Here is a 27,174-nt window from a genome sequence, read left to right as displayed (position 1 = left end):
ACCCAAACACATTTGCTGCTATTATATTTCCTTTTACCTCAATTACAAGTGGCTGTGTGGGGTGTTTACCTCCCCTTGTTCGTCACTGTAGTGCCGTTGTGTCTGTATCAGCCAAAGACTCATTTCTCTATGTGACCTATATGAAAATATAATCATCTTGATAACACTTATACTGGTGTTACAATTATTGTCCTAATATTATTATTTGGTTGGAATGGGCTCGTCAAAAACTGCAAACTACTGCATTCGTTTCTGAAGTTTACCCTGAAGGAGGAGTTATGGGCGGTGTCCACATCCTGGTGAGATGAGAGAAGCTTGGGAAGGGCAACCGGCCACGCACACACACCTTTCACACACAGATTTCACACCTTTAAAGTGCTGCATGGTCAAATAGTCCAAGTGTAACTGTAGAACATATTGTCCATAATGACATTTCAACACTACAGGAGAATCCATCTACTGGTTAGAGTGTTGGTGGCATGTTCCATCCTCTACTGGTTTTTAGGACATCAAATATCCAGATACAGCCGCGTGCGGTAAGTTGTCAAAAGATAACATTTTCCACTCAACCTTGTAAATGTAATATCTTGCATATCTTATTTCCTGCATGACATGCTGACCCCAATTGGCCTCAAGAGATACATGTTTGTGTGGTAATCTCTGACTTTTTAAAGTTTGTAACAACTTGACTCGTGTGCCAGCCAATCCCCTCCAATGGTAATTACAACCATTCCAGAGATTGCATCAATCAGTGACACCTCAAATTATATGAAGACAAACCCAACTATCCAAACTGGTAACCCTCTGACATCTGGGAGGCAAACCAGGAGACCAAGCAAACCAACTGCATCTACACACAAGGAGACCCTCATGCCTATTCTTTTCAAAAAGGACTTTAGTAAAGTGCCTGTTTGGGATTTTGAAGAAATTTACGTCCAGGATATTCAAACCAGACAGACGGTAATTAAATATATAAGTAATTCATGTATGCATATAACATATTGTTTTACTCATATTTTTTGGGGTGCTAAACTCTATGGTGTGCATTGCCTTAGGCAGAGCATGTTAGTATCAAGCATAGATGGGTGTGTGATAATATTATCAGAGGTGACGGTGGTGAAGAAGACAGGATAATTAATTGTGTCTGTTATGAATTGTTAAAGTTAGAAAAAGCTGATAGATTACCGTTATGGGTTGATTCATGTGTTGTCTGAGTCAATTATCTTCCTCTTTCTTTGTCTTTCTCTACTACTAGACCTGTCCCCAGTCTCTGCAACACACTGAGGACTCTGGCTTCAAACGTGCCTTTATTCCTAATGTGCAGCTGTTTATGCACAAAGATCACCTCAACGTTAGTGAATGGAACAGACTGGCACATTTTAATAACCCATTTGGCTTCATGGAGTACAACTATTCTGGTCTGTGTATTTGTCTAAACCAATTTTTTTGCACATTTTAGAAAGGATTTTACAGTGTTATTTCTCATGGGAATGGAGTAAACTAGTTGTACACTTTTGACTACACTTGATCTTAACTTAAGGACATTGGGCCTCATTCACCAAATGTTCTTACGAACAAATTTGTTCTCAAACCCCACTTACGCAGTTTTCACAAAGATTCTGGCATTCACCAATGTTTTCTTATTTGGGATTTGTTCTTAGGTAAGAACAGAAGTTACGCACACACAAGAGCACTCTTACGCACAATTGAGAGCTGACATGTTTGCTCAAAATAAGTAGTTATACCTTTTTCGTCCGTTCTAATTTAAAATGGAATATTTCTCTCCTTTATAATTTTCCAACTAATAATTTTCATAATTTTGCAAAAATGTTTAGTTTGTTTTAATAAAAACACACACTTATAATTCTGCTAATTTGTAAAGCACTTGGAATTTCCATTGTGTGCTAGGCCTATAAATACAGTATTTTACAATTGCTGACAGTTTTTTCAATACCTTTAACAGGTTTTCTAAACAGTGAGCACAACATCCGTTTGTGTAGGCTGTACAATAAACGCATTTCTTGTTGCTTTGACACAAAATGCATAGAGTAAATACAAATTTTAAATGCTTGAACTTCTTTTACACACAAGCTCAACCAAGACCAACTCAATCGATCTTTACTGCCCAATTTACCAATGCTTTCACACTGTCAGCAAAACAGATAATATCATGTTCAAAACCTAAATTATTGGCTAACGTCAAAGTGAACAGCTGTTTATATTGTGAATTGAAACAGAAATATATCGTCGTCGTCGTCATCTGCTGCTTGTCCGGGGATCGGGTCGCGGGGGTAACAACCTAAGCAGGGAGGCCCAGGCTTCCCTCTCCCCGGCCACTTCCACCACCTCTTCCTGGGGGACCCCGAGGCGTTCCCAGGCCAGGCGTTCCCAGGCCAGCCGAGTGACATAGTCCCTCCAGCGTGTCCTGGGTCTTCCCCGGGGCCTCTTCCTAGTGGGACGTGCTCGGAACACCTCACCAGGGAGGCGTCCAGGAGGAATCCTAATCAGATGCCCGAGCCACCTCAGCTGGCTCCTCTCGACGCGGAGGAGCAGCGGTTCTACTCTGAGCCCCTCCCGGATGACCGAGCTTCTCACCCTATCTCTAAGGGAGAGCCCGGACACCCTGCGGAGAAAGCTCATTTCGGCCGCTTGTATTCGCGATCTCGTTCTTTCGGTCACTACCCATAGTTCGTGACCATAGGTGAGGGTAGGAACGTAGATCGACTGGTAAATAGAGAGCTTCACCTTTAGACTCAGCTCCTTCTTCACCACGACGGACCGATGCAGAGCCCGCATCACTGCGGACGCCGCACCGATCCGCCTGTCGACCTCGCGCTCCATTCTTCCCTCACTCGTGAACAAGACCCCGAGATACTTGAACTCCTCCACTTGGTTCAGGATCTCCTCCCCGACCCGGAGATGGCACTCCACCCTTTTCCGGTCGATAACCATGGCCTCAGATTTGGAGGTGCTGATTCGCATCCCAGCCGCTTCACATTCGGTTGCGAACCGCTCCAGTGAGAGCTGAAGGTCACGGCCCGATGAAGCCAACAGGACCACATCATCTGCAAAAAGCAGCGACCCAATCCTGAGGTCACCAAACCGGACCCCCTCAACACCCTGGCTGCGCCTAGAAATCCTGTCCATATAGGTAATGAACAGAATCGGTGACATAGGGCAGCCCTGGCGGAGTCCAACCCTCACCGGAAACAAGTTCGACTTACTACCGGCAATGCGGACCAAACTCTGGCACCGGTCGTACAGGGACTGGACAGCCCCGATCAGGGAATCCGGTATCCCGTACTCTCGGAGCACCCCCCACATGAGCCCCCGAGGGACACGGTCGAACGCCTTTTCCAAATCCACAAAACATGTGTAGACTGGTTGGGCGAACTCCCATGTACCCTCCAGGACTCCGCGGAGGGTATAGAGCTGGTTCACTGTTCCACGGCCAGGACGAAAACCACATTGCTCCTCCTGAATCCGAGGTTCGACAATCCGGCGGACCCTCCTCTCCAGGACCCCTGAATAGACTTTCCCAGGGAGGCTGAGGAGTGTGATCCCCCTAAAGTTGGAGCACACCCTCCGGTCCCCCTTTTTAAAGAGGGGAACCACCACCCCGGTCTGCCAGTCCAGAGGCACTGTCCCCGATGTCCACGCGATGTTGCAGAGTCGTGTCAACCAAGACAGCCCTACAACATCCAGAGCCTTAAGGAACTCCGGGCGGACCTCGTCCACCCCAGGGGCCCTGCCACCGCAGAGCTTTTCAACCACCTCGGCGACCTCGGCCCCAGAGATAGAAGGGCCCCCCCCGATGTCCCCAGACTCTGCCTCCACGTCGGAAAGCGTGTTGGTGGAATTAAGGAGGTCTTCAAAGTATTCCTTCCACCGATCCAGGACGTCCCCCGTCGAAGTCAGCAGCGCACCGTCCCCACCGTATACAGTGTTGACAGAGCACTGCTTCCCCCTCCTGAGTCGCCGGATGGTGGTCCAGAACCTTTTTGAAGCTGTTCGGAAGTCATTCTCCATGGCCTCGCCGAACTCCTCCCATGCCCGGGTTTTTGCCTCCGCGACCGCCAAAGCCGCGTTCTGCTTGGCCTGCCGGTACACATCAGCTGCCTCAGGAGTCCTACCAGCCAATAAAGCCCGATAGGCCTCCTTCTTCAGCTTGACGGCATCCCTCACCTCCGGAGTCCACCACCGGGTCCGAGGGTTACCACCGCGACATGCACCGACCGCCTTGCGGCCGCAGCTCCGGTCAGCCGCTTCAACAATGGAGGCCCGGAACATGGCCCATTCGGACTCAATGTCCCCGGCCCCCTCCCGAGACATGATCGAAGCTCTCCCGGAGGTGGGAGTTGAAGCTCCTTCTGACAGAGGGTTCTGCCAGCCGTTCCCAGCAGACCCTCACATTACGTTTGGGCCTGCCAGGCCTGACTGGCGTCCTCCCCCACCATCGGAGCCAACTCACCACCAGGTGGTGATCAGTTGACAGCTCCGCCCCTCTCCTCACCCGAGTGTCCAAGACATGCGGCCTCAAGTCCGACGACACGACTACGAAGTCGATCATCGAACTGAGACCTCGGGTGTCCTGGTGCCAGGTGCACATATGGACACCCTTATGCTTGAACATGGTGTTCGTTATGGACAAGCCGTGTTTAGCACAGAAGTCCAACAACAGAACACCACTCGGGTTCAGATCGGGGGGGCCGTTCCTCCCAATCACGCCCCTCCAGGTCTCACTGTCATTGCCCACATGAGCATTGAAGTCCCCCAGGAGGACGAGGGAATCCCCGGGAGGAGCGCTTTCCAGCACCCCCTCCAGAGACTCCAAAAAGGGTGGGTACTCTGAGCTGCCATTTGGTGCATAAGCACAAACGACAGTGAGGACCCGTCCCCCCACCCGAAGGCGGAGGGAGGCTACCCTCTCATCCACCGGGGTGAACCCCAATGTACAGGCACCGAACCGAGGGGAAACAAGTATTCCCACCCCAGCCCGACGCCTCTCACCAAGGGCAACTCCAGAGTGGAAGAGAGTCCAGCCCCTCTCAAGGAGACTGGTTCCGGAGCCTGTGCTGTGCGTCGAGGCGAGGCCGACTATATCTAGCCGGAAACTCTCTACCTCGCGCACCAGCTCAGGCTCCTTTCCCGCCAGCGAGGTGACGTTCCACGTCCCTAAAGCTAGCTTCTGCAGCCGAGGATCGGACCGCCAAGGCCCCCGCCTTCGGCCGCCGCCCGTCTCACACTGCACCCGACCCCCATGACCCCTCCTGCGGATGGTGAGCCCACTGGAAGAGGGTCCCACGTTGTCTCTTCGGGCTGTGCCCGACCGGGCCCCATGGGAAAAGGCCCGGCCACCAGGCGCTCGCCATCGAGCCCCACCCCCGGGCCTGGCTCCAGGGGGGGGCCCCGGTGACCCGCTTCCGGGCAGGGGCAACTGAGAACCATTGTTGTGTTTCTTCATGGTTGGTTTTTTGAGCCACGCTTTGTCTGGTCTTTCACCTGGAACCTGTTTGCCTTGGGAGACCCTACCAGGGGCATAAAGCCCCCGACAACATAGCTTCCGGATCACTAGGACACGCAAACCCCTCCACCGCGGTAAGGTGGTGACTCAAGGAGGGGGAAATATATCCCATGTATTTTATTCCATTGCTACTGAGAAACAGCTGAAGTTATGCAAAAACTGTACATCACAGCTGACTCCCAACTAGGAAACACTCAGGTGTTGAGGTTCTTTCAATTGCATGACCTTTTGGCATAGACTGTGTGACGTCACGAGAGGCTGGGTCCTGGAGGGGTGCTACGTTCCCCGGAGGTGGCTACAGCCCTGAGCAGCTATAGCTCTCTCTGCTGGGGGAGTGGGGAGCTCCATCCCTCCTTCAAAGCGGGGCATTCCTGCACACCTGGGACTGATCAGACCCTAATGAGCGAAAGGGTTCGGTTAAAGAGGAAGAGCCATAGTTAAGCGGTGTGGGGTGAGGAGAAGGAGGCCTGCAGAAGGAAGAGGCGGTATAAGCTTTCTGGCATTGTATGCAAGAGTTAACGTTTTTTTTGTTAATTCTGAGGATCAGTAATAAAACCCCTTGTTTTCGTTCAACCCCGGTGTCCTCGCACTATTTTGAGCCGTCCCGCTGAGGGCTGTGTAGCCTCTCGTGGCATCACAACAGTAAAGAGGACCTCTTTGGGCTGATCTGGTGTGGAGAAAGAGCAATATAGAGCAACACATGGAAGTAAGAATACAGTAATGCCTGCACAAGGGAGAGGAAGATAAGTACCAGGACTAGGGAGAGGAAGACAAGTACCAGGCCAAGGGATAGGGACAAGGGAGAGGAGTTAGAATGTGTGGTGGCGCTCAGAGAAGGGCCAGAGCTAGGGTAATACTGTAAATGGAAGATATATTGCATATTTCTTGTCCTGTTGCAAATTAAGCCTTTACTGCAGCAATTATGTTATGTCTTCTTCTTTTTTAATACAGTAACCGTACATTCTATAAAGCTAGTCTGAGATGGGTCATTCAAAAACTGTAAACTAGCCTTGCTTTGCCTTCAATTCAAATCAATTATGTTAACAGGGAACTTTGCCATCAAATAATAAGTGATTTATCACTGTATTTATAGACCCAAAGTAGGCTTATTTCGCACACTAGGACTACACCACACAATGGCGTATTTATTGCTGCTGCAAAATGTTGCAGATCGTTCCCTGAGGAGGGATCACATCTTCCTTGACCATACCGATTTATTTGCAGAAAGCGACGAGTTGGCTACCTGTTGGAACGCTTTAAGCTACCAAGAGTACCAACAGTCAACTGATTTCTTGGCTATGTTTTTTTGCTTAAGAATTCAGATTTAAGTTAAACCATTTATTTTTCCACTTTATAAGTTCTGCGCACTTCTCCAGATACAGCGTTCACTGCATGAGTAATTGCATATGCATTGGTTTTATTTACTGCTTTGTATCCACAGCTGACACTATTAAATATGATGTGTCGTTTGTTGCTAACTGCTTGCAGCTGTACCTCCACTTCAGAATTATTATTATTACGGTTTTCTGTCTTTTGTCGAGGCCTCCACCGTTCTTTACCACGTAGTTTTGACATTTCTCTGAGTGTGCACACGGCCCTGCCATATCATGCCCTTTTATGGGAATTAACGGGGCGTTTACCTATGCTAAATAGGAGCAACGGGGCACGAGCTTTCAACTTACGAAATATTGGGATTCATCATTCTAAGAACATACCTGCGAACAATTCTGCTGTTTAAGAACACTTCATGAATCACACGTAGATTTTTCATAGGAACTTTCTTAAGAACAAATTTAAGAAATACCTAAGGAAGATGTCGGTGAATGAGGCCCAATGGGCCTAACGCAGTTAATAAGAATTTAAGAAGTAATTTCTTCTGAATTGGATTTAGGAAAACATTTGGCATTCATGAAAGTTTTCTCATCTGGGATTTGGTCTGAACTTCAGAAGACTTTCCGAACTCTTAAATAGCAGTCGTAAATCGGCCAGAATTGTCTCAAATGCGATTCCTTAAAAAACCACAAGGATCAAAGGAATCGCATTCAAGAAAACTCTCCGTGTTTGAAGTGTTAATGAAGTTATGAGAAATCGTTGGTGATTGCGTTCACATCAATTCTACAGACTATGCCAAGCCGTTTTATCATTAAACAATGAATTCTTGATATCCAAAATTTGAATTCTGGATGTCCAGAATTGCATTTTGGATGTCAAAAATTCAATTCTAGATATCAAGAATTTGAATTCTTGATGTCAACAATTCATTGATTAAATGATAACATGGCTTGTCATACTTACTAAAAAAGCTTAGAATTGTATTTTTCAAATCAAGAATTCAAATTTTGGATATCAAGAATTCATTGGTTAAATGATAAAACGGCTTGCCATAACAGACATCCTCGGATTTAAATAATTATAATAATTAACGTTGCTTAGTGTGCACACTGTTAGATCCTGTGGAGAACAATTCCACTACTCATATTACTGGTATGATGTTGCACCAGTGCACCTGTAGCTAGTGTGAATCGGTGAAACTCACTCCTCAGGTATCTAACGGGCCGCCCGCGTCAATGAAGAGCTAGCTTTTCTTTGGCGTAGCTGGTAGTGGTTGCGCTTTGTAAGTCAGAGATGGTGAGTTCAACTCCTGGTCGGAGCGGCCAGATACCTCTGACGGAGCTCGCAAAGACCACGTCCGTTGCATACCTGTCACACACCAGTGCACCGTTTGCTTTTCGCTAGGACATAACTTGCATTCCTGTTGCTTTCCTTATTGTGACTGCACACGTCACTGCTGTTGCGTGCCCTTATAAGGAGCTCTCGGGGCGTGTATGCAAATTCAGGAGCACGAAGACGGGCTTTTAACTTAAGAAAGGTCTTCCCGGGGAGCACAGCTCAGAAAACTTCTGCTGCGCAAGAACACATTTTCAAGCGTTCATGAATTTGGCGGATGTCTTTTTCTTTTGCTGTTTTTCCGAAGCCCGTAAGAAACATTTCAGAAGAAACTTCAGAAATGTTTCAAGAATTAGGTCCATTATGCCTATTGCTCCATTACAATATGTGGTCTTGAACAAGGCTGTACAGTAACATGTCTGGATGAGGTGTTTGTGTGTGTGTGTTTGCAGAGGTGAAGGCAGCCGTGGACAGAATCCCTGAGGCCAGGATCCCGTTCATGGCTCAGGGGGATTCCACACGATGTGTGCGCTGTGCTGTGGTGGCCAATGGTGGCATTCTCAATGGCTCTGGCATGGGGAAGGAGATAGATGCACATGACTATGTGTTCCGGTAAGTGAGATTTAATATTTACTTTAAGCATTGACGTCATTAAATGTTTGATAGACATTTTGATTTAAAAAAAGTCTAAATAAACAAAAACAACAGCTTAATTTGCTCTTTAAATTGAGTTAGGTTAGGATTAGTTATGATGATTAACAAATACAACCAATGGCATAGTATTTTTGTATTAGCAAAAGAGACACAACTTAGCTGGTTAAAACTGTGTTTGTTATGTGTTCATTTGGAAATGTAGCCAATTTAATCGTTAGGTTTTTACACACATATTCATTTGGAGTACAGGTGGGAGACAGGGGTCTATATCTTGATGCAGTTGATAAAACAGTTCACCACCACAGCAAACCAAAACAGATAATTCACATGGTGTTACACTTGTCATGCCACCTCAGGTGTCATTTGCAGAGCTTCCTTAAAGTTTGCCGGTAAAGGAGCAGGTTTTTACAGTATCAGAAAGAGGTAAGGTGAGCCATATAATTTCCATGGATGGAATCATGCAGTCTACACACATAAAATGGAGGTCGGACATCAAGGAAAACCGCCTTAGAATATATTTTGAGTACAAAGTATGTTTGATAATAGGTATTGTGAGATGCAAGGGATTTAATGAATTAGCCACTCTGCTGTCATGAAAAATATTCTACGTTTTCAACCAACATCCAAATTTAAGAACAGCACTGGAACTCAATAAAGTTTAATGCCGAGCAGGGCCGGAGTGGGGCCACTTTTCAGCCCGGGAGTGTCAGGTCTAAAAGCCAATATATGCTTCTGCGTTTTTCGAAAAACGGACACATGGGAACGCCCTCGTCTCTGTTGAACGCCCTCTACAAGCTTTCCGTCAGCCCTCGGAGAGCTTGACGTCCACCTCCTGAATTTTCTAACAATCCGTCTAACAATTTCGGAGAGCTACGGAGACCTACGGAGACACCCTTGGCTGTGATTGGTCAGTATTAAGAACCGCTTGCGTCAGGGGTGGGGGCAGGGTTGCCGTGATAAACAGGACGAACAGAATTGTTTGACCACCATTGCTGTACGTTTTTACAATTCATATTTCAGCTAAACGGTACATGTAAATCAGCATCTGAATTCAAATGTGACAAGAAATGGGCAGTGTAGTTGCAAAATATTTGCATATTTTATTGATGAAAAAGTTAATTTGTAAATTTGCTCCGACTTCTCGGTAACCTAGGTAAATAAACACTCGACAACGCCTTACAAAAAAACTTTTGCGCCACCTACTCTTCTGGCGGTGAATGGTTTTCAGCACCCGCAGCCTACGGAGAACCATAAACGCAGTCTATCCGTCCGTATCGGTGCGCCCGCCCATCCGTAAACGGAGACGCAGAAGCATACTTCGGCCTTAAGACCGGCCCACTTTTTTTTGTATACCAAACAGGACCGGATGCAGCCTGCTTTAACTGGGGGTGCAGTAAACTTTTCTGGGGGGTATCATGAGTACAGAAAGGGATCGTATTACTTTTTTATATTGATAAACATTTTGAGACTGCTAAAGATCCGAGTGTTAATCAGGCACGTAGCCAGGCTATAAACAAAGGCTGTGCAACATGTATACATAGTCAATGAACAATCTGAAACCAATTTGAGGATGATAGGTCACATGACCAAAAACCTATTGAAGTTTCAAACTTTCAGAAATTCACTGAAAATAGTGTGAAGTGAAAATGAAAACACTAAAGGCTGTGCAACATGTATGCATTGTTGATGAACAATCTGAAATGGATTTGATGATGATAGGTCACATGACCAGAAAGCTATTGAAGTTTGAAATACTAAACTGTTCACTGAAAATAGTTTGAGGTGAAAATGAAAAAACTAAAGACTGTGCTACATGTATACATAGTCAATGAACACTCTGAAATAAATTTGAGGATGATAGGTCACATGACCAAAAAGCTATTTAAGTTTCAAACTTTCAGAAATTCACTGAAAATAGTGTGAAGTGTGAAAATAGTGTGAAGTGAAAATGAAAAAACTAAAGACTGTGCAACATGTATACATAGTCAATGAAAACTCTGAAATGGATTTGAGGATGACAGGTCACATGACCAAAAAGCTATTGAAGTTTAAGATTTATTTTGAATTAAAAAACATTTTGTTACAACCTGATACAAAAATAAACAAAATAAAGGGTGTGCAATGTGTATGCATACATTTTGCACAGTTTAACATAATTTCTTATGTTTCTAGTTCATGTTGTTGAAAAGCTATTGACTTTTGAAATTTTAAATGTGTAATTTGTTGATGGTCCCTAAACATACGGGCGTCTGAATGTCTGTTGAATATCGAACTTCCAACCAACTTTACCACGGTAAACCTTATCTAGTGATGCCATCACTCTGGCCCTGCTCCCATCCATCCTCGCTGACGCGTAATGTTACGGTAGCCGGTAGGCCCCCCGGCCCAGCTATCGGTAGCCGCCTATCAAAAAAAATGTTTTGGGAAAAGACGAGCTATGGACCCAACCAACTCTATTTAGGAGGGGAGAACTCCCTCATATTGTACAACCCATGCAGAGGCTGAGGTGTCAGAATGCGGAACGTGCGTAGCCTACTTTTAGAGAAGATAATACTAACGTGACAAATGTCAACAACAAAAAATACTTGACCGGCCGAAAAGCGAAGCAGCCCACCGGGAACTCTCCCGATTCTCCCGATTACCCACCACGGGTCTGATGCCGAGTGTTCATTAGAATCCAAGGTGACATTTTTAGGCTTCTCTGGCCTTGAAGGTCAGCTGCACTAGGTTTCTGGGCATAGGGCCATAAATATTCCTCATGGTAGCTGGGCCTTGTAGTTTTCTATGGAAGAAGCATATACACAATAGTCTTCTTTGGCATTCAGCCCCTAATTATCCAGATTTGCACTTTGGGCTTAATATCTTCTACATATTAGTGGAAATACTAATCAGTCGACAGCTTTGAATCTGGTTTTCAGTAATATAGTATATAAAAGTAAAAAAGGTGATTAAAATAAAAATAAAAAAATCTAGTAATTTAATAAATAATAATAACTTTCCCAGATGAATTTCTAAGTGACCAGTGACAAAGGGGTTTGATTTTTCATGTCTCTGCCAATACAACTCTACATTGGCAATCCAAATGTATAATCATACATAAGAATTACCAAGCAGTTTGCATTAATTCATTTAATGATGATTATGATAATACATGTTTATTATGTTTGACTTCATGGTGCTGTCTTTTTGAAGGATGAATGGTGCTGTCATACAGGGTTTTGAAGAGGATGTAGGAAAAAGAACTTCAGTTTATGTTCACACAGCCTTCTCCATAACTGCATCAACTGTGCTTTTTAAAAACTTTGGGTATAAAAGCGTTCCCCATGATGAGGTATTTAATCCTATAATTTAATTCAAGTGACCGCCAAACCTGAGCGATACATTCAACAATGGATAAACAGGTTATTTGTGTTGCTCTGCTCCTCCAGGGTATAAAGTATGTGATGATTCCTGAGGGTCTGGCTGATTACCAGTGGCTTGGTGGTCTTTTTGCGAAAACGGCAATATCCTCTGGGCTGTACCAGAGCATACAGTAAGTATTTTGTATACATTCTATAACCATTCCTCCTCTATACATCTTAATTCTTGGAACTATACAGGAACTAGGAATTCCAGGAACATCTCAGTCTGGCATATCAGGCATATCAGACTTGTGAACCACACCTAAACACACATGCATCTGTGCCAAAATCAGACTAAATATCAGACTGTGCTACAGCTATGTGTGGTACAGGAAAATGCCCTACCTTACTAATGCCAGGGGGCTATGAATAGTGTTTGCATAGCCAATGAAAATAATACAATGAGAGAAGCCTACTAATATTTTGTGTGATAGCCTTTGAATTTGAGTTGACCAATGAAGTAAAGGAGTTAAAAATGACATGTACAAGCACAGACAGAAGAGTATGTGGAGACTGTTGAAGGCAGGTAAGGGTTCAACTACCCTGAATTCCCATTTCGTCCTCCTCCTCTCTCTGCTAGGCCATGGACATACTATGCTGGACAGTTTGATAAGAGACGCTTCTACATTCTTCACCCAGACTTCCTTCGATACATCCGAAACAGGTCAAATTATAATAGTCGGTTAAAGTTCCTACTTGCTTCATCCTTTTGATTTTACCCTACTCAAATGTGTGTCCTACACTTTATATAGATTCCTGAAGTCTGAATTCCTGAATGGAGAGAATTGGCCAATATTCAGACCCTCAAATGGAGCAATAACACTTTTCCTTGCCCTGCACACCTGTGACGTGGTGAGTCTTAAGGCAAGAGGAAAGAGGATAATTCAATCGATTAAAACTCAGTTAATTCAAAATTCTTGCCCCTAAACACAGATCTTCCTGAATAATTCATAACGAATTAGAGCAGTTAACAGTAGTAGTAAAAATATTGCGACTGACAGAGTCTTGATGGTTGTTATTTTGTACATGTTGTAATGGGGGTGGGGTGATGTGGGCTGTAGTAATAGAGGGAGACAGTATGCCACAGTTTAGTGCTTGTTACTATTATCCTGATGGATTTCAATGAAACATGTTTCACAGCACAAGAGAGTGAGAGAGTAGGGAGTCAGATGGCTGAGCGGTTAGGGAATCGGGCTATTATTCAGAAGGTTGCAGGTTCGATTCCCGGCCATGTCAAATGACGTTGTGTCCTCGGGCAAGGCACTTTATCCTACTTGCCTAGGGGGGAATGTCCCTGTATTTACTGTAAGTCGCTCTGGATAGGAGCGTCTGCTAATGACTAAATGTAAATGTAGTTAACAATGTTCTTGACAAAGAGCTGAATTGAGGACGGTTTGGCCGAGCTAGCCAGATACAGTAGCTATAGTTTGAGTTGGGAACACCAATCTGGGTAAAACTTTTGTAATTGGGTGTGCTTTGCCTTCGGCAAGGGCACAACCATTCATGGGCGTAGGTTTGGGGGGGGGGGGGGGGGGGGGTTGGTACTAGTTCCCACCAATATTTTAAGATGACAAAATTGTCCCCACCAATACTTGAGCAAACTCCTTTGTGCTGCAATTTGGATCGATTACGAAAAAAAACATTTGCAAAATATATTTGCTAAACTCATTCGACGCCCAGAAAATTGAAAAATAAATTTCCAAGTTAACCAATGAGCCCTCGAGCCTGCAAGACAACATGATGTCATTTAATTGGCTGAAGTGGCAGTCAGTAACACTTTGTGAATCTTGACATGCAGAAAGAGACACAGTCTGACACTGTAAACTACTATATACGCCAGGAAATAATAAAGCCTCGTATTAGAATTTTGTTTGGTCTCAGCATTGATATTTTCGACCCTTTTGTGCTTTGTAGATGGGAAAATGTCACCCATAAAGAAGATATTTATCAGAACTTTTTTCACCACCCAGAGAGTAAGTAGCTATCAAGAAGGTCGTTGTTAGTAGTAGGAAAACTACCCAAATAGTGCAAAACCTGCTAGCCTTACATCGCCACCCATTCTACAATGGAAACATGTTTGGAAAGTTGTTAGAGTAGTAGAGCATGTAACTTGCTTGTATTAAATCTATCCCTAGTGTCTGCAATCTTACAACCAGTGTGTTAGCAGCATCTGGTCTTGTTGAAGCCAGACGGATTAAGCTAACCTACCCACATAATGGGACTGTACTAGTTTAGCCTAGTACCCAGGGGCGATTCTAGGATCAGATCTTTTTTTTCACCACCCAGAGAGTAAGTAGCTATCAAGAAGGTCGTTGTTAGTAGTAGGAAAACTACCCAATTAGTGCAAAACCTGCTAGCCTTACATCGCCACCCATTCTACAATGGAAACATGTTTGGAAAGTTGTTAGTGTAGTAGAGCATGTAACTTGCTTGTATTAAATCTATCCCTAGTGTCTGCAATCTTACAACCAGTGTGTTAGCAGCATCTGGTCTTGTTGAAGCCAGACGGATTAAGCTAACCTACCCACATAATGGGACTGTACTAGTTTAGCCTAGTACCCAGGGGCGATTCTAGGATCAGATCTTTAGGGGTACTCAGCTCCCAATGAGAATGTGACCTGAATACAGTGCCTTTGAAAAGTGCTAACCCCCCTTGCTAGTAACAGGCATGCAAACAGGTAAGGGGTAAAAAAAGGTGAGAAGGATTCGGCATGCTCCCCCGGAAGAAAATGTATACAATTTTAGAGTTAAACGCATGAATCTGGTAGCCTGGCTCTGCCGACCTACATACTTCTGCTCAATTTGGATTTTGCTGCTGTACTCGGTCTGACCGTTCAGTAGGTAAGTCAGATTTTGCAGGTTACTTTTTAACCGGCCAATCAGCGAACAGAGGGAATGGCTGAGAACTATGACGTTGATGTTGTGCGCTAGTTTGTGTTGAAGTTCCGTAATGGCGGCGGAGAAAGATGCGAGCAAAGCCATTCAGTCCGTTGTGGCAACGCTGCCGAATATCCAACAGCTAAAGCCGGAGCAAGATCAAGTTTTGCTGAGTTTTGTTGGTGGCCATGTTCTTGTGGCCCTCCTCCCCACAGGGTTCTGGAAAAGTTTCCAGCTACGGCAGCTAGCTCTGTTACAGTAGTGGTGAAGGAATTGGCTAAGGCTATTCAAAATACATTTGGGGCGCTTTGAAGCCGAGGTGAGGCTGTGCTTTAAGAAGATCAACCCTCGCAATGCACCTGGCCCAGACGGCATTTCAGGTAGGGCCCTCGGGCTGCGCTGACCAGATGGCAGGGGTCTTCAGTGAAATCTTCAACCTCTCCCTTAACCTGTCTGTACTCCCCGCCTGCTTCAAGAGGACCACCATTATCCCTGTGCCCAAGAACACCAAGGTCACATGTTTGAACGACTATCGCCCGATAGCACTGACCTCTGTCATCATCAAGTGCTTCGAGCGGTTACTCAAATCATTCATCTGCTCCTCGCTGCCCCCCACCCTGGACCCTATGCAGTTTGCATGTCGTCCAACAGGTCTACAGACGATGCCATTGCTCTCTCCCACCTGGACAAGGGGAATACGTATGTGAGGATGCTGTTCATTGACTACAGCTCAGCATTCAACACCATCATCCCCTCCAGACTGGTCTCCAAGCTTGTGGACCTGGGACTAAGCACCTCCCTCTGCAAGTGGATCTTCCACTTCCTGACGGGGAGGCCACAGGTGGTGAGAATCGGTGACCGCACCTCATCTGTACTGATCACCAACACAGGTACCCCCAGGGCTGTGTGCTCAGCCCTCTCCTGTTCTCCTTGTTCACTCACGACTGTGCGGAAATGCACAGCTCCAACCTCCTTGTCAAGTTTGATGACGACACAACCATCGTGGGCCTCATCTCTGACAGTGACGAGTCAGCCTACAGAGAGGACGTTGACACCCTGACATCATGGTGTCAGGACAATAACCTCTCTCTCAACATCAGCAAGACCAAGGAGATGATTGTGGACTATAGGAGGCAGCAGGAGGAGGAGCATGCACCCCTACTCATCAGTGGATCTGAAGTGGAGAAGGTCAGCTGCTTCAAGTTCCTCGGGGTGAACATCAGCAACAACCTCAGCTGGTCTGTTCACACGGACAAGGTGGTCAAATCGCCCCGTAAGCGCCTCTTCTTCCTGAGGAGAGCCGGCAGGATTCTAAGAGACTGATTCCACCCATCCTTCAGTCTCTTTCCCCCGTTGCCTTCTGGCAGGCGTTACCGCAGCATCCGGTCGCGTACACGCGGACAACAGTTTCTACCCAAGGGCCATCAGGCTTCTGAATGGACACTGATATGGACATTGATTTACTGCACACTAGTCACTTATACACTGTCACTTTCAGCTACTTGTTGCACTATCAGTAACATTGCACAACTGTACCTCAGTGAGGTAGATTGCAGATCGGTGACCAGGCTCTTTTATGGTCATTGACATAGTCACTGATCTGCAATTTTGCACTATTGTACTGTACTCCACTTAGGTTAGAATAGGTTATAAGGTTGAATTAGGTTTTATGTGCATTTAGGGTTAGTACAGTGTATTATTTAATGTTATCTGTAATTTAGGAAGTTTTAGTATTAGGGTTAGTATAGTCGATTATTTATTGCTATCTGTATATTTAGAAAGTTTCACTTATTTAAGCTCAGCATAGATGTCAATTATGTTCTGTGTACTTATATGTTATGTAATGCCAGGTGCTTGCATTGTCTTGTCTTAAGAATGTCAGTGCCCAGTCTGACCTTGTGTTGTTCTGTGTACCTGACAAATAAGAGACTAACTTGAACAGAAGCTTCAGCTTATAACTTTCTAAAAATGTTCACAATTTCCAGCTTTTTGTGCATGGTCAGCTATCCCCATTCAGGTTTTCAGCATTCTCACTGCTGTTTCACAGGAACAGCGTTTTCTAGTTATTATTGTGAGAACGCTGTTAAGCTATTGTTGTCCTGGTTCTCTTTCTTATTATTATTGTTGGAATGCTGTTTCAGCATTCCAAGTAGTGTTCTTTGAATCTTTATTCAACTTCTTCATATTCCTCTTCTTCTTCTATTTCTTCCGCGACACCTTTCAGCGCCTTCAAATCTTCAGCTATTAAAACCGTTCAACTATCAAAAAATTCTGCAATTTCAGGCCATGGGCGCTGTGACTTTTCAGCTTTGTACCTCTTATGCTTGAATTAATATAAATCAATATTCATAATATTTTAACATGGGTTTCCATTGGAGTTTTCTTTCAAATCCTCTCAAACTTCTTAAAACTTCTTCAACTTCCCAATCCTTCTTCTTCCTCAATCTTTCAGTTAGAACCACCATTTAAACATTAAAACGTTGATAAACCATAAACTATTTTTAAATAATTCAGCTTTTTTATATCTTTTCAACTTTTTTCAACATCACTGATTATGTTTCATGACTTTTCAAACAGTTTCTGAGATTTACATGGGTGTGTACGAGAAAGCCTAGAGTGCAGACTGAATCGCTTAGAGTGGAGGGGAGCTTCAGATGTTGTTGAAAACATATTTCTAGTTTGCCAGCATTGCCACAATGTTCGCTCTTCATGCTTCGTTTTTGGATCAATAGATAGCTAATTTTGTGCTGGTCATAGACAGTTGTCTGTGGAATCCAAAAGACTTACACATTTGTTCAGAGCCCCACGAAAGCAAGACAAAGTCCAACTCTCGCCCCATAGAGTCCAATGCAAATCTGGTGACAAATTCGTCAGAAAAGGCAAAAACAACCAGATTTAGAAACTGCCAGTAGAGTCGTATTTCTGACCGCACAGACATATAAAGGACATCTCTGGTTTCGGCAGAGTCTTGGGTCTCGGAAAATATCCTCATTTTTGGATTGGACGTATAGTTTTGCGTGTAGATTAACTTGTTTGAGGTGAGGATTCCAGCTAAATGTGTTATTCTCTCTGCCCAGCTCGTTGGCGTTCTCAGCTGCGCCATCACCGTGGCAACCAAACAGACACGCACCATGAAAGCAGAATTGGGTGACGTTTTGGAAACTGCCAAAAGAGTTGTATTTCTGACCGCACAGACACATAAAGGATATCAATGGTTTCGGCAGAGTCTTGGGCCTCGGAAAATATCCTTATTTTGTGAGCATACTTAGTATAAAAAGTATACTATTATCATGTTACTTAAAGTATACTAGCAGTGTACTTATTTATATACTATTTTTGTACTAAGTAAACTGAATTGGCCCACTTTTTAGGCCATTTAGTACACTTTTAAGTACACTTATAGTGTATTTCAAGGTTTACTTTTGAATACTGTAAAGTACCCTGACAGCAAAATGTGTTTGGGCCAGATTTGGCCCAGGTCTTCATTAGCATTTGGCGCAGATCCGCTAAACGGACCTGGACCGGGCTCATCCTTTCCAATGGCCCAATACCGGAACAGGTTGGAATTACGGATCAGAGACAGATCTGGCCCAGAACTGGCCCAGAACGGTTATTAATGCCATGACGTGTGGTGCGGATCTGGCCCAGATCAGATATCAGGGGCTCATCTGGCCCTGGTCTGTGATTCATACTTGGGCTATCAGACAATCAAGGACCAAACAAATACCCAAACTATTTGTAATTTTCAAACGTTTTATTTTTTATTTTAAACAGGCACAAGAGAACATTACAGCATAAAAAACATCTGTTACGGGATTATGTAGCCTACCAGTTCATTTCAATTTTATTTCATAGCGTGTTGATGTTGAAGACTATGTGTATAATACAGTGAGATTTTAGATATGGTACTGACGTACAAACTAGTAAATGTATTTGGACGTGAGAAGTCGGTGCTAGCAGTAGCTAGCAGTACTAGCAGCTAGGATAGCTACAGACAAAAGAGTGGGTATAGTGGCTAGCGCTAACATGGCTACGATGTTGCAGCTAACACAATGGACACGATATTCAGCCATGTTTGTAAATAATAAGCAAAAATAACCGATTTGGTCTTATGTTCACATTAGTTGTGGATGTTTAAAAGAACCTGCTGTACCAGCTAACCGTAGCAATGCTACTAGCACGTAAGCTACGTCTGAGGTTGTCAGAATAATGTGGTGTAAACTATAAGTTTGTAAACTTATATTAAAATAAATATTTAACAGACTAACATGACTTCAACACCAGGCCTACTAATAATGCACTTACCGACAATCACAAATCACAACTATCACAAAGACTTTGCAGCCTGCGGTCTCCCACTCTGCAGTCAGATAGAGTGGCAGGTAGCCTATATGCGGGGGAAAAGCGTTCCGTTAGTTGTGGCGCGTCTGGCCTGCGTAGCTCCCGCGGATCCGGCCCACACCCGCCGTGCGGACTCGTTTCAGTTGTGGCGCGTCTGGTCTGCGCAGCTGCCGCGGATCCGGCCCAGAGCCATAGAAAAATACCTTTTATCATATTTGTATATGGCTCTGATCCGGCCCACACCCGCCGGGCGGACATCGATTCAGTTGTGGCGTGTCTGTGTAGTGCACTTTAAGTTCATAAAGTATACTTCCTAAAGAGCCTCAAAGTATACTTTGCAAATACTTTCAAGTGCACTTTCAATTAATGTAAGTACCTCAAAAAGTAAACTCTCGTCTCGTCATCTTCCGCTTGTCCGGGGATCGGGTCGCGGGGGCAACGACCTAAGCAGGGAGGCCCAGGCTTCCCTCTCCCCGGCCACTTCCACCACCTCTTCCTGGGGGACCCCGAGGCGTTCCCAGGCCAGCCGAGTGACATAGTCCCTCCAGCGTGTCCTGGGTCTTCCCCGGGGCCTCTTCCCAGTGGGACGTGCCCGGAACACCTCACCAGGGAGGCGTCCAGGAGGCATCCTAATCAGATGCCCGAGCCACCTCAGCTGGCTCCTCTCGACGCGGAGGAGCAGCGGTTCTACTCTGAGCCCCTCCCGGATGACCGAGCTTCTCACCCTATCTCTAAGGGAGAGCCCGGACACCCTGCGGAGGAAGCTCATTTCGGCCGCTTGTATTCGCGATCTCGTTCTTTCGGTCACTACCCATAGTTCGTGACCATAGGTGAGGGTAGGAACGTAGATCGACCTGTAAATAGAGAGCTTCGCCTTTCGACTCAGCTCCTTCTTCACCACGACGGACCGATGCAGAGCCCGGATCACTGCGGACGCCGCACCGATCCGCCTGTCGACCTCGCGCTCCATTCTTCCCTCACTCGTGAACAAGACCCCGAGATACTTGAACTCCTCCACTTGGTTCAGGATCTCCTCCCCGACCCGGAGATGGCACTCCACCCTTTTCCGGTCGATAACCATGGCCTCAGATTTGGAGGTGCTGATTCGCATCCCAGCCGCTTCACATTCGGTTGCGAACCGCTCCAGTGAGAGCTGAAGGTCACGGCCCGATGAAGCCAACAGGACCACATCATCTGCAAAAAGCAGCGACCCGATCCTGAGGTCACCAAACCGGACCCCCTCAACACCCTGGCTGCGCCTAGAAATCCTGTCCATATAGGTAATGAACAGAATCGGTGACATAGGGCAGCCCTGGCGGAGTCCAACCCTCACCGGAAACAAGTTCGACTTACTACCGGCAATGCGGACCAAACTCTGGCACCGGTTGTACAGGGACCGGACAGCCCCGATCAGGGAATCCGGTACCCCGTACTCTCGGAGCACCCCCCACATGAGCCCCCGACGGACACGGTCGAACGCCTTTTCCAAATCCACAAAACATGTGTAGACTGGTTGGGCGAACTCCCATGTACCCTCCAGGACTCCGCGGAGGGTATAGAGCTGGTCCACTGTTCCACGGCCAGGACGAAAACCACATTGCTCCTCCTGAATCCGAGGTTCGACAATCCGGCGGACCCTCCTCTCCAGGACCCCTGAATAGACCTTCCCAGGGAGGCTGAGGAGGTCGGAAGGCTGAGGAAGTAAACTTAATACATTTAATTTCATTATGACTTAGTAATAAATAAAAATGTTTAGGGGACCCTCAAACGCCTCAGATCAGATCTTACGTCACATGGCGAGAACGGGGACCCTCACAAAGTCACACTGCAGATTCTGAAGGAAGCTACTTACTGCATAGGCATCAACATTTTACAAATCCAGCTCTTCTAATGAAACGTAACAGTCATTTAACTCATGGTTACAATGGTAAACCAGCACAACAATGACAATTACCACGCAACAAAACACTATATTCTAAGCAGACACATTTAAAAAACGAAATTCATGAAGTTACATTTGTATTTCGAACAAACTGCAAACTTGTCAGCAATTTTTTACACTATTTACCTCCTTGCATCATGGAAATTGACTAGCCAATGAGCCACAATATCTTCATTATTTCACGTTGTTATTTCGTTCTTCAGTCAGTTTGACAGTATAACCTTCAAATTCTCAAGTAGCTTTTTCTTTTTTTTTTCATTAATACTCCAATTGATAATTATTAGTATAAGAGTATAGGGCTTCAGAATGTTTTGGCAGTAATTAAGGTTACAGCTTCAGTAACAAAAAAAGATTCAATGTGCAATGCATAATAGATTTTCATAGACATGAATAATTAGAATGAGATGGATCTAAAAAATGTAACCTGTAATGTACTTTAAAATTATTTTGACTGCTTTTGCTGTATATTAATAGAAAACGTACATCTTACTCCAGAAGAAATATATACCATTTTCTGTTTCTAAGAATACTTCTTAAAAGTATATCAAAAGTGAACTATTTTCTAAGTATATTCCTTAAAAGTATATTAAAAGTGACCTATTTTCAAAGCATACTTAAAAGTATATTAAAAGTGAACTATTTTCTAAGTATACTTCTTAAAAGTATATTAAAAGTGACCTAAAAGTGTACTATTCATATTTTAGTATACTTATAGTATACTTTAATATACTTCTTTTTTGTAAGGGTAGGTTAACTTGTTTGAGGTGTGGATTCTAGCTACATTTCTCATAATTGAGCTAGCGCGATGGCTCTCTCCATAACTAAAAACGGTTCGACTTTTTTTCCACAATCGACCAAATTGGCCAAACAAGGTATGTATATTGAGTTTAAAGTGTACATAATCTAGCTAGATCGTTTTTATTTTAGCCAGTTTTAGAGAAAGCTGCAAAAATCGAGGCGCGACTGTAGCTGACCGTCATGAACAGCCAAACCAGGGCTGGGGTAAGTGTTTGCTGCAGCTGTCCTTAATCCTACGAACAAACGCTTCGTAACTGAAAAGCTTTTACTTTTAAATGACGATATTGAACACAGATGTAAAGTAACTTTACTCTAATTATCTTCTCTGTTTTCAATTTGAAGTAGTAGATCTACATACCACTTTGAAACACTTGCAAGAAATGATCCGCTTAGGTGTAGCATGATTTTGTTATCTACTATAAAAAACTCAACAGGGACAACGACAACATCGGCAACCCTGCACTATAAATTATTATTTTGTTGTCATCTTAAATTAAGTGTCTGAACAGGACTGGGTGTGCAGGCATGCTTGATTAGTTTCTCCTCCGTCTTGAACCTGAACCCTAGATTGTAGGTTAGAAATGTTGCCTATGACCAACAGTTGCTACGTTTTTCCAGCAAGTTCGTCATTCCAGTGTTGTCCTTTTACCTTCAAATTCGTTCAACCCAGACTTCAGCAACTGGTTTTCTGCTAAATTTTCACATTTTCTTGCAGCTCATCTTTCTGAAATGTTCCCCTTTTTGTTTTGCATTTTTCTTCTTCTTTTCTGCTGTTTTCTGCCTTCATCTTGCTCCAGAACCTTTCAAAAATACCTTTGGAATGTTTTTACTTTTAATTGATGATATTGAACACGTGCATTTACATTTATTCATTTAGCAGACGCTTTTATCCAAAGCGACTTCCAAGAAAGAGCTTTACAAAGTGCATAGGTCACTGATGATAACAACAAGATAGCCCCAAAGCATTGTGGGTAGCCAAAACAAGAAGCACACATGGTGAACAACCAAAAAATAAGTGCCAAAGGGAAGAACCATAAGAGCATGTAGTTAAGCAAGTTACAATTAAACAACATGAATCTCTAAGTGCAAGTGTACCTGTAGAAAAAGCAGCAACAGTAAAAATAAAAATAAGACGAACTAAAATAGAATATTTTGCAGCAAATACGACAGTTTAAATCAGTTGCCACTAACCAACGAGAGCAACAAGTCTCTAAGCAAGACTCATTGTGATCCTTGAGGAAACTAGCATTGGGTTCAGCAACCATGTACTCCCGGAACAAGTGCGTCTTGAGCCTTTTTCTTGAAGGTGGAGAGACAGTCTGTGTCTCTGATGGAGGTGGGGAGTTGATTCCACCACTGGGGGGCCAGGCTGGAGAAGAGCTTGTGTTGGGACCAGGCGGTCTTGAGCGGTGGGACCACCAGGCGGTTGATATTGAACACAGATGTAAAGTAACTTGTCTTTACTCTAAATATCTTCTCTGTTTTCAATTTGAAGAAGTAGATCTACTTATGTAGGAAATCTTCCATTGCATCCTCTGTCTAGCTTCACGCCTTCGGTTATTATTCAAGCTTTCGGTCTTAATACATACCACTTTGACACACTTGCAAGAAATGATCCGCTGGTTAGAAGTAGCATGATCTTGTTATTTACTATAAAAAAAAACTCACCAGGGACAACGACAGCATCGGCAACCCTGCACTATGAATTATTATTTTGATGTCATCTTAAATTAAATGTCTGAACAGGACTGGGTGTGCAGGCACGCATGATTAGTTTCTCCTCCGTTTTGAACCTGATACCTAGATTCTAGGTTAGAAATGTTGCCAATCTGTTGCCAATGACCAACGGTTGCTAAGTTTTTCCAGCAAGTTCAAGTCATTCCAGTGTTGTCATTTTACCTTCAAATTCGTTCAACCCAGACTTCAGAAACTGGTTTTCTGCTAAATGATCACATTTTCCTGCAACTCATCTTTCTGAAATTTTCCCCTTTTTGTTTTGCATTTTTCTTATTTTCTTCTGTTTTCTGCCTTCATATTGCTCCAGGTTTCTTCTATTTTCTGTACTTTTCTTCCTATATCTTGCTGCAGGTCCTTTCTAACATACATTTCAGGCCTTTTGAGACTCCAGCAAATAACTTTCTGCAAAATTTTCAAATTTGTATGCATTGTTTCTCTTCATTCAGATTTTTTTTCACTTTGTTTTGCATTTTTCTTTTTTCTTTACTTTTCTGCCTTCATCTCGCTGCAGGTCCTTTCTAACATACATACATTTCAGGCCTTTTGAAAACTGAGCAAATGACTTTCTACTACATTTTCAAATTCTTCTGAATTATTTCTCTTTTTGCATTTTTCTTCTCTTTTCTGTAGTTTTATGCCTTCATCCAGCTCCAGCCCCTTTCAAAAATACCTTCGGGCGCTTTGAAGCTTCTGCATATAACTTTCTACTAAATTTTCACTATTCAGCTATCCCCATTCAGGTTTTCAGCATTCTCACTGCTGTTTCGCAGGAACAGCTTTTTCTAGTTATTTATTTTTGCCCCCCTAAGCCTTCCTCAATATTTGGACTACATAGACAACGTCGCTGTCAAAAGTTTCGTCTTGGTAGCAATTAAGTTGCTTGTATTTGTATTTACGGTCCGTTGCATGGTTTATGTTTAAATTACGTTTTTGTGGCGAAAAGTGAAGGTAACAGTGGCCAACTTGCTCGCAACAGTCACTGACGTGACGTTATACGTCACGAAAACACGCCACAAGCTAAGAGGCCAGGGTGATAACTATTTACTCATGTTACTTTGTGATATGAAACACAATTGTGAAGTGTAATGTACAATATAAGCTGAAACAAGGAAGTACATCTACTTTTGGAAACGGTAGTCTACTCACTGAAGCATTATCATGACATTAGCCTCTATTGCCCGGGTAACACATACTACAGCGGTCTATGATCCATCTGTTTTCAATTGTTAATATAAACATTCCACACGAATACATTTTCGTTGTCGTATTTATTATGACATTAGATTACAGGTAAACTATTTGTTGGTGAAATTATCATTAGCACTACCTGTAGTTTCAAACCAGTGTAGCTCAGTGCAACGCAGTACGCGAGACACAAAAACAACTCCAGCTGTTTAGGCCAGGCAACAACTCCAGCTGTTTGTCAACTGGCGACAGAACATGTTTTGGCACTCCCCATACTTAAATAAAAAGTCTTTCAATAGGTGAAACTATCTGACTAGTGACTACTAACCTGTACTTCATTGCCACAGCCTAAACTTTGTCAATCTGTTCATTAAAATGTTTTAGAATAGTGTGACGGTATGTAACGGAAGTGACCACGCTCCGTCACAACGAGGCGTCGTTCGCCACTCACTGGGCTCGAACGCACAACCTCTGACTTGTCAAGCGCGACCACTACCTGCTACGCCAAAGAAAAGCTAGTTATTCGTAGACGCAGGTAGCCTATTAAATACCTGAGGAGTGAGTTTCGTTAGATTAGATTCAACTTTATTGTCATTACAAGTACAGGTACAAGGCAATGAAATGCAGTTTAGGTCTAACCAGAAGTGCAATAGCAGTCTAAACCGTACAACGTAACGTTAAATCAGAGAATGTCTAATATAGAGAGAACTGCCACTCTCGGGAAACTTCCGGGTTCTGAACTGGTTGAAGTTCCATGTGAGGGCGCTAACAAGCGAGTGCAGAATGAATGGAGGTCTATGGAGCTATACCCCTCAAAATCCACTTTTCTCAGGATATAATGTTTTGTCTAGTAATTTGAATTCTGAATTCAAAAGGGGAGGCAAAAAAAATATACACTGCTTTTTTTAAAGTCGCCTTTCTGTTCTAAAAAGCTTTTGAAAATGTAATTGACGTCATACACATCGTACGACCAGAGCTACTGCTTTATGGCAAGCTCTGGTCACATACTTTTTTCTCTCAGGGCATCGACAACACAGCTGACAGGTTAGGCTCTTCCTGTCAATACACATGCTAGAAAGAGGCTTGCTAATGTTGTTGCTAATGTTGCTAATGCTCTGACATTCTGATTCCGCTTGGGATGCCATCAAGCAAGAGCTCTGGTCGTATCAGTCCTTCACTAACCAATCAGCATTCTTTAGCAGAATGCTAGTGTGTTATAGGCAACAACGACTCACCCTGTAAGAAATCAAAAGGACATAAGTACTCGTTCATTCAACTTTCGACCTATAATCCATGTTGAACATGCAAAAACTACAATCAAATCGGAGATTTCTCAACGACAATCAGGCAAAAGAGACAAATTTACCCGTTTAGCTCCATAGACTCCCATTCAACATGCACTCGCTCGCGATCACCCCCAGTGGAACTCTGGTGGAACCGCAACCAAATTCGGTACAATAGGGCTTAATAGGGAGTGGCAAGGTTCTCCTTAAACAGGCTCTGGTTAAATCGAGTTCAAGCAAAGCAATCGCTACCACCAAGACGAACAGCAGTAGTCTAATACAATTTACCGGGGTCTCCACACAGGGCTACATCGCATTTTGAGTTGTTACAATATAATAAGTCTATGGTTGTTGTCTTCAAGTCAGCCCTTTGTCATGAACATTGTTAACTATCTCGTGCTCTGAACGTTTCATTGAAATCAGTAAAGATAGTAGCAAGCACCAAAATGTGGTATACCGTCTCCCTCTAAGTAATTGATAGGCAATGCATTATCTATAAAACTTAGTTTCAACTCGTTATTTATGTAAATGTAAGAAATATGTCTGCTCTCTTAGGTGGATGCGTATGGATTTATTACTGAAGACCACAGTAAATACTCAAACTACTATTTTGAGAGACATGAGAAAACCAGCATAATTTTCTTTGTGAATCATGACTACAACCTGGAGATGAAAACCTGGAAAAGACTCAATGACGCCAAAATAATCAGACTTTACCAAAGGAGAGAGGAATCTGGAAGAGTCACTGAAAAGTTAGTAACATAA

At 43.8% G+C, this 27,174-nt stretch overlaps 1 protein-coding gene and 1 long non-coding RNA gene across 2 annotated transcripts in view; one reads left to right on the top strand and one right to left on the bottom strand.

Moving 5' to 3' along the window:
* Positions 1-27,174, bottom strand: part of LOC146260521 (uncharacterized) — a 49,273-nt gene that overhangs the window by 15,401 nt on the left and 6,698 nt on the right. The window lies entirely within an intron of this gene.
* LOC146260522 (alpha-N-acetylgalactosaminide alpha-2,6-sialyltransferase 1-like) lies at positions 427-27,174 on the top strand. Its single transcript, XM_084670404.1, has 9 exons — positions 427-536; positions 702-960; positions 1,256-1,418; positions 8,644-8,803; positions 12,038-12,176; positions 12,274-12,377; positions 12,827-12,910; positions 12,999-13,098; positions 26,965-27,174. Exons 1-9 carry the CDS (start codon positions 427-429, stop codon positions 27,172-27,174), a joined length of 1,329 nt encoding a protein of 442 aa, XP_084526530.1.

The sequence above is a fragment of the Hypomesus nipponensis genome, chromosome 13 (assembly GCF_054491055.1).
Source record: "Hypomesus nipponensis isolate SF chromosome 13, ASM5449105v1, whole genome shotgun sequence".
In the NCBI taxonomy this organism is placed as follows: domain Eukaryota; kingdom Metazoa; phylum Chordata; class Actinopteri; order Osmeriformes; family Osmeridae; genus Hypomesus; species Hypomesus nipponensis.
The sequence above is the reverse complement of the archived record's forward strand: the minus strand, read 5'-3'. Positions and strand labels throughout refer to the sequence as shown.